This window comes from Nycticebus coucang, chromosome 17 (assembly GCF_027406575.1).
Source record: "Nycticebus coucang isolate mNycCou1 chromosome 17, mNycCou1.pri, whole genome shotgun sequence".
In the NCBI taxonomy this organism is placed as follows: Eukaryota; Metazoa; Chordata; class Mammalia; order Primates; family Lorisidae; genus Nycticebus; species Nycticebus coucang.
Genome location: NC_069796.1, coordinates 64,794,148 through 64,807,504, shown reverse-complemented (window position 1 = coordinate 64,807,504; position 13,357 = coordinate 64,794,148). Strand labels below are relative to the sequence as shown.

At 33.4% G+C, this 13,357-nt stretch overlaps 1 protein-coding gene across 2 annotated transcripts in view; it reads right to left on the bottom strand.

The window, feature by feature from the left end:
- Positions 1 to 13,357, bottom strand: part of GABRG2 (gamma-aminobutyric acid type A receptor subunit gamma2) — a 147,151-nt gene that overhangs the window by 110,288 nt on the left and 23,506 nt on the right. For both annotated transcript variants that reach the window (XM_053566857.1, XM_053566856.1), the window contains exons 3-6: positions 12,805 to 12,872; positions 9,817 to 10,037; positions 7,818 to 7,900; positions 3,111 to 3,248 (exon numbers count right to left, since the gene is read on the bottom strand). In XM_053566857.1, the coding sequence (XP_053422832.1) occupies positions 3,111 to 3,248; positions 7,818 to 7,900; positions 9,817 to 10,037; positions 12,805 to 12,872 (510 nt within the window). The remainder of the gene's footprint in view (positions 1 to 3,110; positions 3,249 to 7,817; positions 7,901 to 9,816; positions 10,038 to 12,804; positions 12,873 to 13,357) is intronic.

The window sequence follows — 13,357 nt, the reverse complement described above, 5'->3', positions numbered from 1 at the left end:
ATGTTGGTGATGTTGAGTTCAGATATATTAAATGGTGGATATAAGGTCACACTACCAGTAAGTGGCAAAGCCTGTGTTCCGACTTGAACTGCCTGAACCCAAGACTGAACATTCATAAAAACTGCATCAAGTTGTTTTGGTGTTGGCAAAATCTGGGGAACACAGAACGAGGTATTATTGAGGAAATGCCATTTGTTTAAGCTTTAGAGTCATAAGGATGATGTGGTAGAGATGAGCTTAGGAGCTGATCAGAGAGAAAGGAGGCTGAAATTTAATGCGGGTGTAGGACTGGTCAGTTAAATTCAGGAAAATGTTAACAGTTTAGTTTTGTCACAAAACAATTCCAGAAATCACATAAACAATTTTGGATTTTACAGACTGGAAACAATAGTTTGTAAGCACAATTTTATTTGAACCTCCTGAATTCTAGTGAAATGATAAAAGTTGGATATCAGGGATTCTTTGGGTCACAGTGGAAGTCAAATTGCATCATGATTAAGAGCATGGGTCTCAGAGCAGACTGCATGAACTTATTTCCAGGGCTCACATTTAATTTCTGCATATAAATGAACTCTTCTAAGCCTCAGCCTCCTTATCTGCAGTGATACCACTGGTATGGATAATAGTCAACATGGCGATGTAAGAATTAAAGCAGATCATTTACACAAAGTGCTTGCTATGGTGCGTCTACCTGGTGCTCAGTAAGTGTGAGCTTTCATGATTAATGTGCAAAGCGCAGACTATAGAAGGGAGACTGACAGCAGGAACATAGCTTAATAAGCTATAGACACAGTCCAGATGAGAACAGACAAATCATGAACTAGGATAGTGGCAATGGCAACTGAAAAGAGGACAGTTATGCAAGAATTTCAGAGGCATAAGTACCTTCATGATTCATTAAATGTGGGAGGCAGAAACATGACTCTGAGTGTTCACACCTGGCTCCCAGGGGCAACAGTGGGGTTTTACCAGTTATAGAACAATCAGGAAGAGATGATTGTTTGAAGGAGAAATCATGGATTCAGAATATGTTCTGAGGTAGATAATGTGAATTAAAGATATTCTTTCTCTATGATCAATTTACCACCAAGGAAATATCTTTCTCAAGTGTGGTACAGATAAAATTGGTGTGAAGCAAATGATTCAGGTGGTAGATGCAAGGATGATCAAGTGGCATGCAATTACTTAATAGGAAAACTCTTTCCTGTGAAAGACTCCTTCCAGGTTTTTGTTTAAATACTCCAAGGAGAATATTTCACATTGGTATTAACTGCATGTTACTATAACTCTTTCTCTCTTTCTCATTTTCAATACATTCAGCATCTGGGGAACACGAATATATGCACTTAAAATTTTTAAAAATTTTATTTTTATATTAACTCCTATTTATGCCAAATGGTCAAGCTTTACAATTATGTTGTTTATGTGAGCTTTTCTTTAAAAAAAATATTAAAAACAATGAACTGATTTAGATTTAAAATAATAATAAGAATAAAAAAAATTAAAAAAAAAGTAGTATTAACAAACCAGCAGTACAATCACCACTTGGCTATATAAAGCTTTAATGAGTGAAGGTTAGAAAATACTGCACTAAGCTAGGAATTATTTTTTTAGGAAATATTATTTTCCAGTTACAACAGAGGTTCCTGAAAGGGAAATAACATTTACAACACATCTAGGAAAAAAACACGTAATACTATAATGATGGCTAAGATTAAACTTCTCATAATTTCTAAAACAAGTTTTTCATATAGATTTCTGGTAGCCATTCACTAATTATGGAGCTATGCTTTGAAGATAATAATGGCATCAGAAAGCAAATGAATGTCAAACAAAAATATCCATCTTTACAAAATCAAATGTCACAAGAATCAGGCTGCCTTTAAGTATTGGTGCTAATTTTCAGTTTGGTCTTTCTCATTACAGAGCCCATCAAAATGGCACCACACACAAAGCACACATAAGTAAGAACAAGAAGTGGGAAAGGAAACCCATACGGGGGCTAATTACCATAGGAAATCACAGAGGAACTGATAAAATTGACTAAATCATCAAACACAACATCAAAGCCAATATCTTTTTAATAAAGTTTTGCCCTGACTCCTTCAGAAATATTAGTAGCCTTGTGGGATCTTGATAATTCTCTTTGCCAGGCTAAAAATAAGTAAATCATTTTTCCTAGACGTAGCAGTATCCTTAATAGACGGTAAATGCCATAGATTACTCTCAAGATGAGACCTTGAGGAGAAAGTAATCTTAGGCTTTGTGATGTAAAACTAAACCCTTTAGTACCACATTTGTTCTCCTTGCCACTCTGGGCTGAAAACAAAAAAATTTGTAGTCATGACTTTGTGGGTTCTGTTTTAGGATGTTAGAAGTATTATAGATATATGAATATATAATGATTCATATTGATTGAGTGCTCACTAAGTACCGGATATCACTGTAAGTACTTATTATTATTATTATTATTAGGCATACACATAGTCTTCCTGTGATGCAATTCTTTTTATTCACATTCGTATCTGGGAAAACTGATCACCTCCCAGATTCAATAAATTTGCCCCAAATCTACAGCCAATAACTGATGGAGGTGAGATTTGAACCCAGGCTTCTCCAATATCCAAAGCTTATTCTCTTATCCACTGATGGATATGTTTAAAATAATAAATTACCAAATAGAGAATGAATCCATATCCACAATGGTCACTTTCCTGCATTTGCAGTCAGTTCATTCTTCTTGTGTGATTATTTTAAATGTTACTGTTTACTATACATATTGTGAAACATATTTTCTAAAAGAAACAACATATTTACATTTAATGACTATTTTATTGTTTTACATTGCTATTTAATTTTTGTTTAAATAAACTGGCAAATGATATACAAATCCAATTTGAATCCATTCTGCTTCAAATTGGTAGAATACATTTGTATTTATTTATCTATACTGCTACAATTCCAATTATAATTTTCTCTATGAAATTAAAACACTTCATTTAATTTTCTGAATATCATTTGTAGACAGGTATTGAAAGTCTTCCAAATCGTTTATACCAGAATTTCAGCTCTGGAAGGGTTACTCAAAATTCTTTCCAAGTGCATCTTACCAGAAGTTGTCTTCACTACTTCAGTGGTATTTCTCAGACCAACAAACGAAAACTGATAAAGCCTCCAGGATCTTGTGTCACCCACTTCAACAGAACTTCTCTTCCATTGGTAAACAATTTCTTCACGTGGATAGCCATCTACCAGGAGATGGGAAAACTCACATTAAAAATGATTGTAAGTGAACTTACATAGCAACCCCCTGCTACAAACAAGACACTGAGAGAGGGAGAAAGAGAGCTATGAGCTAAGGTGAGGTTCTTGAACTAAAAGGCATTAGGGTAGGATGGGGAATAATATGGCAACATCACATTCTAATGGGAAGTAAGATTCAAAAGTCAGAAGGTCAAAGTTACCCTTGGAAACCACTTAAATTTCATACAAGGTAGACTGCACATAGTTTTATATATGCCATATGCACAATTCACATGGTCTGGAGTAATATATGCAAAGTGACTAGTACATAATAAATAGTGGATATGTAGGAAGTTATTTTACAACAAAGAATAGTCAACAGGGCAATTTTTTTTTTTTTTTTTTTTGCCCTGGGCTGGGTTTCAACCCGCCACCTTCAGCATATGGTGCCGGCACCCTACTCCTTTGAGCCACAGGTGCCACCCTAAACAGGGCAAAATTTTGAGAGTTGTGTAGAAATAAAAAAAAATGAGAGAGAGAAGACTCAAAAATTCCTCTCCAGGGTATGCAGTAGGAGAGGAAGATGGCTGGAAAGAATAATCTCAACAATTTACATTCCTTTCTCCTCCTCTCTCAATTCTTTTTTTTTTTGTCTCCATTTTAATATACATAGAAATATACAATTAAAAGTAGTAAGTAGAAGTGGTAAAGGTAAAGATATCAATGAGTTTGGTACCAGGAGAAAACAAAGTCTTTAAGAAAAAGGTATCACATTGAAAGGAGGGATAAGTAGTACTTTGGGAAAATTTCTTAACTTTTTTCTTCTAAATTATTTTTTTTATTATGGGGATGATAATATTACTAATCTCAGAAAATGATGATGGTCAATGTATATTTGCTGGATGTTTACACATTGTTATTAAGTGAACTGTGGAATAAACTTTGTCAAGTAAAAACAGATAAATAAAAACTGCAAGTCATCTCAACTGTTTGTCTAATGGTAATTCTATTTTTCTTTTGGAGGCTGATCGGCTACTTGGAATAAAATCCTGTATGTTTCCTTTTTCTTTCCTTTTGATCCAGATATTTGTCTAAAATGTTTATTCATTGAAGAAAGACAAACATGAACGAGTATCCCCAGGGTAACAATTGGAGGGGTTTGTGGCAAGAAGTGTTGAGAACTGAGGAAAAGAATGATATTAGGGAATTTTCTGCAGAGTATGTGCTAGTATCTGAATTGTTTTGGTAGCAATAAGGCATATTAAGTTGCATTTGGGTCTAGAAGACAGTTGTCCATGAATGACCTTGATAACACAGAAATCAGCCGTTCTTAAGTGCTATCTGACTCAGGAGAGAAGTAATCTCTCTTAGAAAATTAAAAGATCAGAGGCTTTATTATTTCTTTAAAGCTCAGGAAAATTTTAACTTTATAATTAAATATGTTCATTTCTTGGATCAGTTACAACATGAAATAATATTTATAATGGGTATTTAAAAAAAAATATATGATTTGGGGGTCATTTTTTTCCTCTGGTTCCCTGGAAGCTTTCTCTGCATAACCCTAAACCAAACTGCCCCATCAGAACAATTGATGGCCCTTTCCTCTCCTTGTTACCTCAGTATATTGCAGGACAAAGATCAAGAATGCAACCAGATTTGCTTGAGTTCTTCATAGATTCTGGTTATCAGTCTTTTCTCAGATGTATAACAAGCAAATATTTTCTCCCATTCTGTGGGTTATTTGCTCTTTTGATTTTGTCCTTGGCAGTAAAGAAGCTTTTTAATTTGATCAGGTCTCATTTATTTATTTTTGTTGTTGCTGTAATTACTTTTGGGATCTTCTTTATGAATTCTTTGCCTAGACTGATATCTATAAGATTTTTTCCCAATATTTTCTGCTAGGATTCTTATAGTTTCCTACCTTACATTTAAATCTTTTATCCCATGTGAATTAATTATTGTGAGTGATGAGAGGTATGGATCCTGTTTTAGACTTTTATATGTGGCTTTCCAGTTTTCCCAGCACAGTTTATTTCATAGGGATTCTTTTTCCCAGTGCATGTTTTTCCCTGTTTTCCCCAAAATCAGATGAGAATATGAGGATGATTTCATCCCTGGGTCCTCCATTCTGACCCCCTAGGACTATGTCTCTGTTTCTGTGCCAATATCATGCTGTTTTGGTTACTGTAGCCTTATAGTATATCTCTAAGTCTGGTAAAGTGATACCTCCAACAGTATTCTTATTATGTAAGGTTGCATTGGCTACTTGAGGTCTTTTATGGTTCCATCCAGAGTGTTGAATTTACTTTTTCTAGATCTGCAAAAATGGCATTGATATTTTAATAAGAATTGCATTAAATCTGTAAATCCCTTGTGTAGTATAGCCATTTTAACAATGTTGATTTTGCTGATCCAAAAGCTATTTCTTTCCTCTTGTTTTACAGTTCTCCCTCTAGACCCCTTCTTTGTTAAGTATATTCCTAGGTATTTTATTTTCTTTGTTGTTACAGTGAAAGGTATTGCATCTTTGATTTGATTCTCTGGCTTGACTATTGTTGGCATATAAGAGCTATTGATTTGCTTACATCAATTTTGTAACCTGAGACTTTCCCGAATGTATGCATCAATTCCAGGAGTCTCTTAGTTGAATCTTTGGGATTTTCCAGATATAAGATCATATTGTCAGCAAAAAATGATAGTTTGACCTCTTCTTTCCCCATTTGGACCCCCTTGATTTCCTTCTCTTGCTTATTTGCTCTGGCCAAAACTTCTAGCACTATGTTGAACAAAAGTGGTAAAAGTAGGTGACCTTGTCTGGTTTCAGTTCTAAGTGGGAAGGCTTTCAATTTTTTTTCCATTTAATATAGTTTGTTGTATACTACCTTTATAATTTTGAGTAATGCCCTATCTATACCCATTTTTCTGAGTGTTCTTATCATGAAAGGGTGCTGAATTTTGTCAAATGCATTTTCTGTATGGTTTTCTTTTGGATCTTTTTATGTGGCGAATTAGTCTACATGCAACACATGTAGACTTGCATGTGTTGAACCATTCTTGCATCTATGGGATGAAGCCCACTTAGTCATGGTGAATGTTTTTTTGATGTGCTGCTGAATTTGGTATGCTAAAATTTTATTGAGAATTTTTGTATCTATAAGTTTAATGTCTCTAATCATTAGGGAAATGCAAATCAAAACCACAATAAGATATCTCTTATCTTTGATAAGAATGGCTTGTATTAAATAGTCCCAAAACAACAGATGCTAGCATGGATACAGAGAGAAAGGAACTCTTAAATAGGGTTGGTGGGATAGAAAACTAGCACTTGTAAAACCTCTATGGAAAATCAGATGAACTTAAAGTAGACCCATCATTTGATCTAGTAATCCTATTGCTGGTTATATACATGTACCCAAAGGAAAAAAGATCATTTTATAAAAGGAACTACAGCACTTAAATGTCTATAGCAGCACAATTCATAATTGAAAAGATGTGGAAACAACCCAAGTGTCCACCAATGCATAAATGTATTAATAAAATGTGGTACATGCATACTATGGAGTACTACATAGCCATAAAGAAAAATGATGATCTGGTATCCTTTGTGACAACATAGATGGAACTAGAGATTATTCTTCTAAGTGAAACATCACAGGAATGAAGAAACAAACACATGTACTCAGTGCCAGTTTGGAACTGATTGATCGATACTGAAGTGCACATATGGAAGTAAATCTTAAAGAAAATCAAGCTGGGGGAAGGAGGAGCAGGAAAAGGGTGAATTCATGCTTATTTGGTGCAGTGCACAGTGTCTGAGTGAGGGGCATGCTTACTTAAAATCTTGACTCAATAAGTGCAAAAAATAAGGTATGTAAACATAACACATGTAGTCCCTAATATTCTGAAATATAAAAAAGAAAAAGCAACCAGACAAGGCCCAAATCATTTTGAACATAATACTTGTCTCTCAAGTTAATTTGCAAGTTAATCTGTTTCTTCATCTATTTATCATCCCTAACAACAATTTATTGCTCCTAAACAGAATTACCTACACATATTGTTCACGTCCCCCTTCTCTCTAAAAGCCATGTATAAAAACGTCTGGATTCCGTTGTGATACTGAAAAATCACTCTGCGTTTCTCCCCAGGTGCATGGGAAAGAATACCTCTCTCTCTCTCTCTTATTTATTCACTTTAATTTTGAGTCAATCTTTCAATAAACTTTTGGGGAAAAAGCTAAATTTCCTCTGACCCCAACAATATATAATTAACCTTTGCACCCTTCTGTTGAGTTCAGGACTGGCCTTACAATCCATTGCAACAAAGAACTCCAGGCAATTATTGCCAGTTTATGAACAGTTTGCGCCTCAAATGAAACTTATTTGTAACAAATCTTTCTTTTGCAGAAATCTCCCTAATAGAGGCAAACTAGGATTATAATGAAAGACATTGTCAAAAATCAACAATGTGACATAATGCAATTTTGCACATGTCTGTGATTCTCTCAAGTGACATTGCAATCTGAAAGATTGTAGGTGATTTAGGACACAGAACATAGAAAGAATATTACTTACAACTGGAGAATTCCAGAGGGCAGGAGTGTTCATCCATCGGGAAGTTGTGCAACTGTAATTGGCACTCAGCATCAATTGTCAACCTACACAGAAAGGTATCAAATATGAATAAAACACTTTTAGAGATATTTTAAAAATGGTACATTAGCACAATTTTTGTTCATCTTTATTCCTGGAGAACATATTTCATATTTTTATTCATAGTGCAAAGATCTTCGAAGAAGAAATCCACCAAGTTTAGGAGAAAAATTACTTCAGACTTAAAGTAGTCTATTCATTTTCATGGACCAAATAATAGTATCCCATTCATCTCAGTAAATAAATAAATAAAAATAGAAAAAATAAAAACAAAATTTATGATTAAGCTTTTGTTTTTAGTTATTTGAGTATTTTAGTAGAATTTATTGTTCACACGAGATTGCTCAGTGAATATACTTAACTTAATAAAAGAAATTGTTTTAAGGATTTAAGCTCATTGGCAGCTTGCATGTAAATGAATGCTGATAATTCTTGGATCTTATCTGCTAATGAAAGCAGGACCTTCCCTTTTTAAGTCCTTGTTAGCTATTAGCTTTAAATTGTTAGTGGTAAGTTTAACAATACCTATGTTGCAGAATAGAGTATCATGAAATCTTAGAGTGTAACGTTATGAAGTCTTTAAATAGGATGCCACAAGGTAGAGGAATTTGTAATAGTGAACAAGAAATGTTGAATGCACATATACAAATATATTAGGAAAATATTTGCCAGAGAGCCTCTGTTTGTGTCTGGGGTATTTATTAAAGCATACGGATTTTCTGAGTCTCAAATTCTGGGCTGGGATTCCACAAGAGAGACAATTTGAATGAGTCCCAGATGTCTATCCACCTTTGAAGAAGTATGAATATAACCCCCAATTGTAGTAGTGACAGGTTGATGATTTAAAAATTTCATACATATTAATTACATTTCTTACAGATATCACTGTTGAAATCATGAAAGTATTATTTCATGAAAATTTATTTATTTCAAAAGATTTTACAGTTAGAATAACTTCTAATTGGGATTTTATTATTCTATGGTATAATATATAAATTACTTGTTGTTAAAATATATCTAACAATTAGGCCAAATGAGAAAACAATTTGCTTTAACCAATGCTTTATAGGCAATTAAGTGTTGTTATGGCTTTCTTGGAAGTGAACTTGTTAAAAGTAACATAACTCGTGAGATTTGAACCCCAGTTCATGCATCTCCAAAGCTGAATCCGTCTGAGTCCTAAGCCTATGTACCTACCTATTATACAGTCTAATCATGTACTCTCGCCAATGAGTCACTTCAGTCTAAAAATATTTTAAATGCACGTAAGTATGAAGTGTTAAGTTAATAGCATAAAATAATTTTACCTAATATTTAATATCAGAAGATGAAAGAAAGCTTCTTCAACTTTGTCCCAAAGATGTCTATTCCCAAAATAGACAATAAATTAAGTCAAACAGCCTATTAATGTAATGGGAAGTGGAGTGCCAACAGATGAAAGATAATAGATTCTAGGTGTATGCCATTGTGTAGCTAAAAAGAGAAGGATATATGGAGACATCCACATCGAAAATTTTTCTTTAGTAATGATTTCATTTGGAAATGGAGATCTTTCCAAGATTATGTGCTGCAGGCCCCGGGATGAATGATTGATTGTGTCTTAGTTCCCATATTCAAAAGTTGCACAAAACACATACACAAAAGCAAAGATCAGTGAAAAGTCAGATGACCTTGCAAAGACAAGGGAAATTTCATGTCACTTGTGAGGAAACAGAGGCTTCACATTGGTACTAGAATATACATGCGGTGGAAAAGCTCATTGATAACAGAAAGAATAAACTAATGTTATAGTGTCATATATTATTTGATCAACATGTCAATCTGATACAGGCTTGAATTTTTTTTTTTTATGGTGGCTATGATTGATTTTTGTTTTCTTTTCAACAACCACTTTTTTTTTTTTTTTTTGGTAAGAGAATACCTTAGGGTATAGAGCACTCGACCATCATTCCAAATTCTCAGCATCCTATTGGGGGTGGTGATCCAGTGTGCATCAGCCTTTTTGGAGTTTCGGAAGAAAGTGTCTGGAATCCAGATTTTCCCCACCATGTTGCTATTTAATCGAAGGACTTTGATGGTGCTGTTAAATTTCAAACGCCTGTCATACCATGTTTGGGCAAAAAATATATCAATCGTATACTCCTGTTTTAAAGAAAACGATAAACAGAACATTTTTAACACAGTAAGTTTGTATTGTAGAGTATTCATATCTCTTTCTTCTTTTCTTTGAACATATGAGACAAAGCTATTTTAGCTTTTTTTTTATATTATGAAGATCTTTATTTACATACATTTATTTCCAACTTTGTAAAAAGAAAAACTATAAACATAAGAGGAATATTCTAGGAATATACATTGAAACATTAAGAGAGTTTATTTGAAGGGGCTTGATTACATGCGCTTTTTAATTTAATTTAATTTATTTATTTTTTTAGTGTAAACACTTTATTTATTTATTTATTTATTTTTATTAAATCATAGCTGTGTACATTAATGCGATCATGGGGCACCATACACTGGTTTTATAGACCGTTTGACACATTTTCATTACACTGGTTAACATAGCCTTCCTGGCATTTTCTTAGTTATTGTGTTAAGACATTTACATTCTACATTTACTAAGTTTCACATATACCCTTGTAAGATGCACCGCAGGTGTAATCCCACCAATCACCCTTCCTCTGCCCACCTCCCTCCTCCCTCCCCTCCCTTTCCCCCTTTAGCTTTGAACAGACCAAAGGAAGCAACAGTTTTTGCTGAGGGCCTCCTATTGCCTCACCCATCTTTTACAGATTAGTTTGATATTTTTATTAAAAAAAATAGACCCGTCTACATGAGTTCTGGCAAGAGCTCTTAGCCCTGGAGTCAGAACACATGAGTTCTAGTTTGACTATTGCATTTAGAGGTAGCCTTTGGGGAAACATCTTTATACTCTCTGAGCTTCTTTTCCCTCATCCTCACAAATGAGCAATTGATACAAATACCTGCTTAGGTTCCATCCAGCTCATTAATTCTAAGATTCTTTGCTTCTCAACTCCATTCTCACCATTACCATCTCCTCCATTATTAAATGAAAAGCCTATTATCATTTTATTCTTCTTGATGTTATTCATCAAGTAATTATTTTGTGCCTTCTCTTGTGAAAAACTTTTCATGCATCATCACATTTAACAAATACCTTATTTGAACACTAAAAACAAATAAACTATTTTTTATAATAAATAATAGGTTAAGTTATTTGGTATGGACATTATTCCAATTAACCAGTCATACTTCTCACTTGCATTATTTAATAACCTGATTTTATAAGTGAAATAATTAAAGGAAAAAGTAAAAAACAACAGAGTTCTCAGAATGTGAGAACTGGGGGAGGAGGGTTACCCACATTTCTTAGTCCAGTCGCCAGAACTATTTTATGCTGAAAGCCTGAAGAACCAGGGAGATTATTGATTTGCTCAAGAATAAACAGTCTGTGTGGATTAGTCTGGAATCTGTGTATTTTGTCCTGTTCACATTGTTCTGTGTCCCTTCCTTACACTACTTGCCACCGTGTCAGTGTATTTGATTGCATTTCTATGGGGTAAGCCATGCCATCTTTGTTGACCATTTAGTTTTATTTTTGAAGACAAAAGTAATGAGAAGGGAATCTGTTTTATGAAATCCTTTGTCAGCTAGTTAGTGATGTTCCAGTAGTTAGAATAATTAAATAATTTCTGGTTTACGTTTTGGCCATAAAAATCACATATGAAAAGTTTTGCCACAGAGTGGTGGCAAGTGCCTATAATCCCAGCTACTCAGGAGGCTGAGGTGGGAGGATTGCTTGAGGCCAAGAGTTTGAGACTAGCCTGGGCAACTTAGTAAGACCCCATCTCAGTTAAAACAAACAAACAAACAAAATGAAGAAAGAAAGAAGATATTTGTTTCCTAAAACACATATTTACAAATGTTATTTCTTTCTTTCTTTTTTTTTTTTTTTAATTTGTTGTTGGGGATTCATTGAGGGTACAAGAAACCAGGTTACACTGATTGCAACAGATGTTATTTCTAAAACAAGAAAGTTCTAAGTTTAAATAAACTGCCTATATTGGTTCCACTTCTTAGATATTTACAATTTATATCAGAACATTAAACATTCTAAGAATTCTAGCTCCAAAGAAGTAACATGTTAGAATTTGTTTAATGGTTAAACATGCAAAATTACTGATAGAGCATTCAGGTTGTGGTGTAACACCTCAGTTATGAGCAACTGATGTTTCTTATCTCTCTGACTTACCAGAGTATCTTTCTTGCTAGATTAGTAAACAATGTTTTAAAGTTATAGTATTAGTACATTATATCAATTATGCTAATACCATAGTATGCATACTATTATGTCATGTTGTATTATGCTGTACTCCATTACTCTATTACATTGTATTATGGACTTCATTTTAGATGTTTTTTTTTATAACATTTGATTAGAAAAGTGTTATACAACAACAAAATTACATTTATTATTCCATGTGATGTACTATTTCTTTGAAAAAAACATTTCTACTTTTAAAGCAAACTATGCCATTGTGACATCATTAATATTCTAAAAATATTAGTAGTTTGTAGTCTATTTTTTTTGTAGTAAGTGGCTCTTCACAAATACACAGTGATTCAGAATTATAATAGAACAGCATATTTACAGATTAATTATATACATTATCACATTTCATTCTCATAATAAAAATCCTCCAAATTTAATTATCTTAATATTACAAGAATATTACAATATTACAAGAAAACATATCTTAATGATTATCTTTCCTTTCCAAACTCTTCAAAATATTTTTCTTTGTTGTCATGTTACTTGCTATTTCTATGACACATTTCCTCTCAAATATACTAATGAGATAACCAACAATTTTATTAGGCAACTTACCATGTTGATAGCGTTGACTGGTCCAATGCTATTCACATACATATCTGTGTGAATTAATGTTGGTTTCACTGTGAAGAGAACCATAGAAATGTGCATATGGAGAGGTATAAAATTTTAACATTTTAATCTTTATTTTCTAGCAGAGGTTTATTTAGCTCTGTTAGAAGTAATTTATTCACCACTAATTTTGCACGACTAATTCACTCCCTTAGAATAACCATCTTATGCATGTACATATAGTAAGAAAGCACAGTAAAGTTTCAAAACTGATAATCCTTTTAAAACTACGTAAAAATAAAGGAATCAGAAAGTGCTGCTCTTAGCTTTGCTTTATTTCTTTCTCAAATATGTTGAATTTTACCATTTTCCCTTCAAGCTTTGGAATCTCTGATCATTGTACCTGACTTAACCCATATAGAAAAATAATCACTTGGTGACTCAGAAAATATATGCATTAAAAACATAAAGACATACAGAGTAAATGGTAAAATACAAATTGTTTTGGGAACATGTTTATTCCTTTCATGGTCACTCTATCCTCCCACACCTCTAA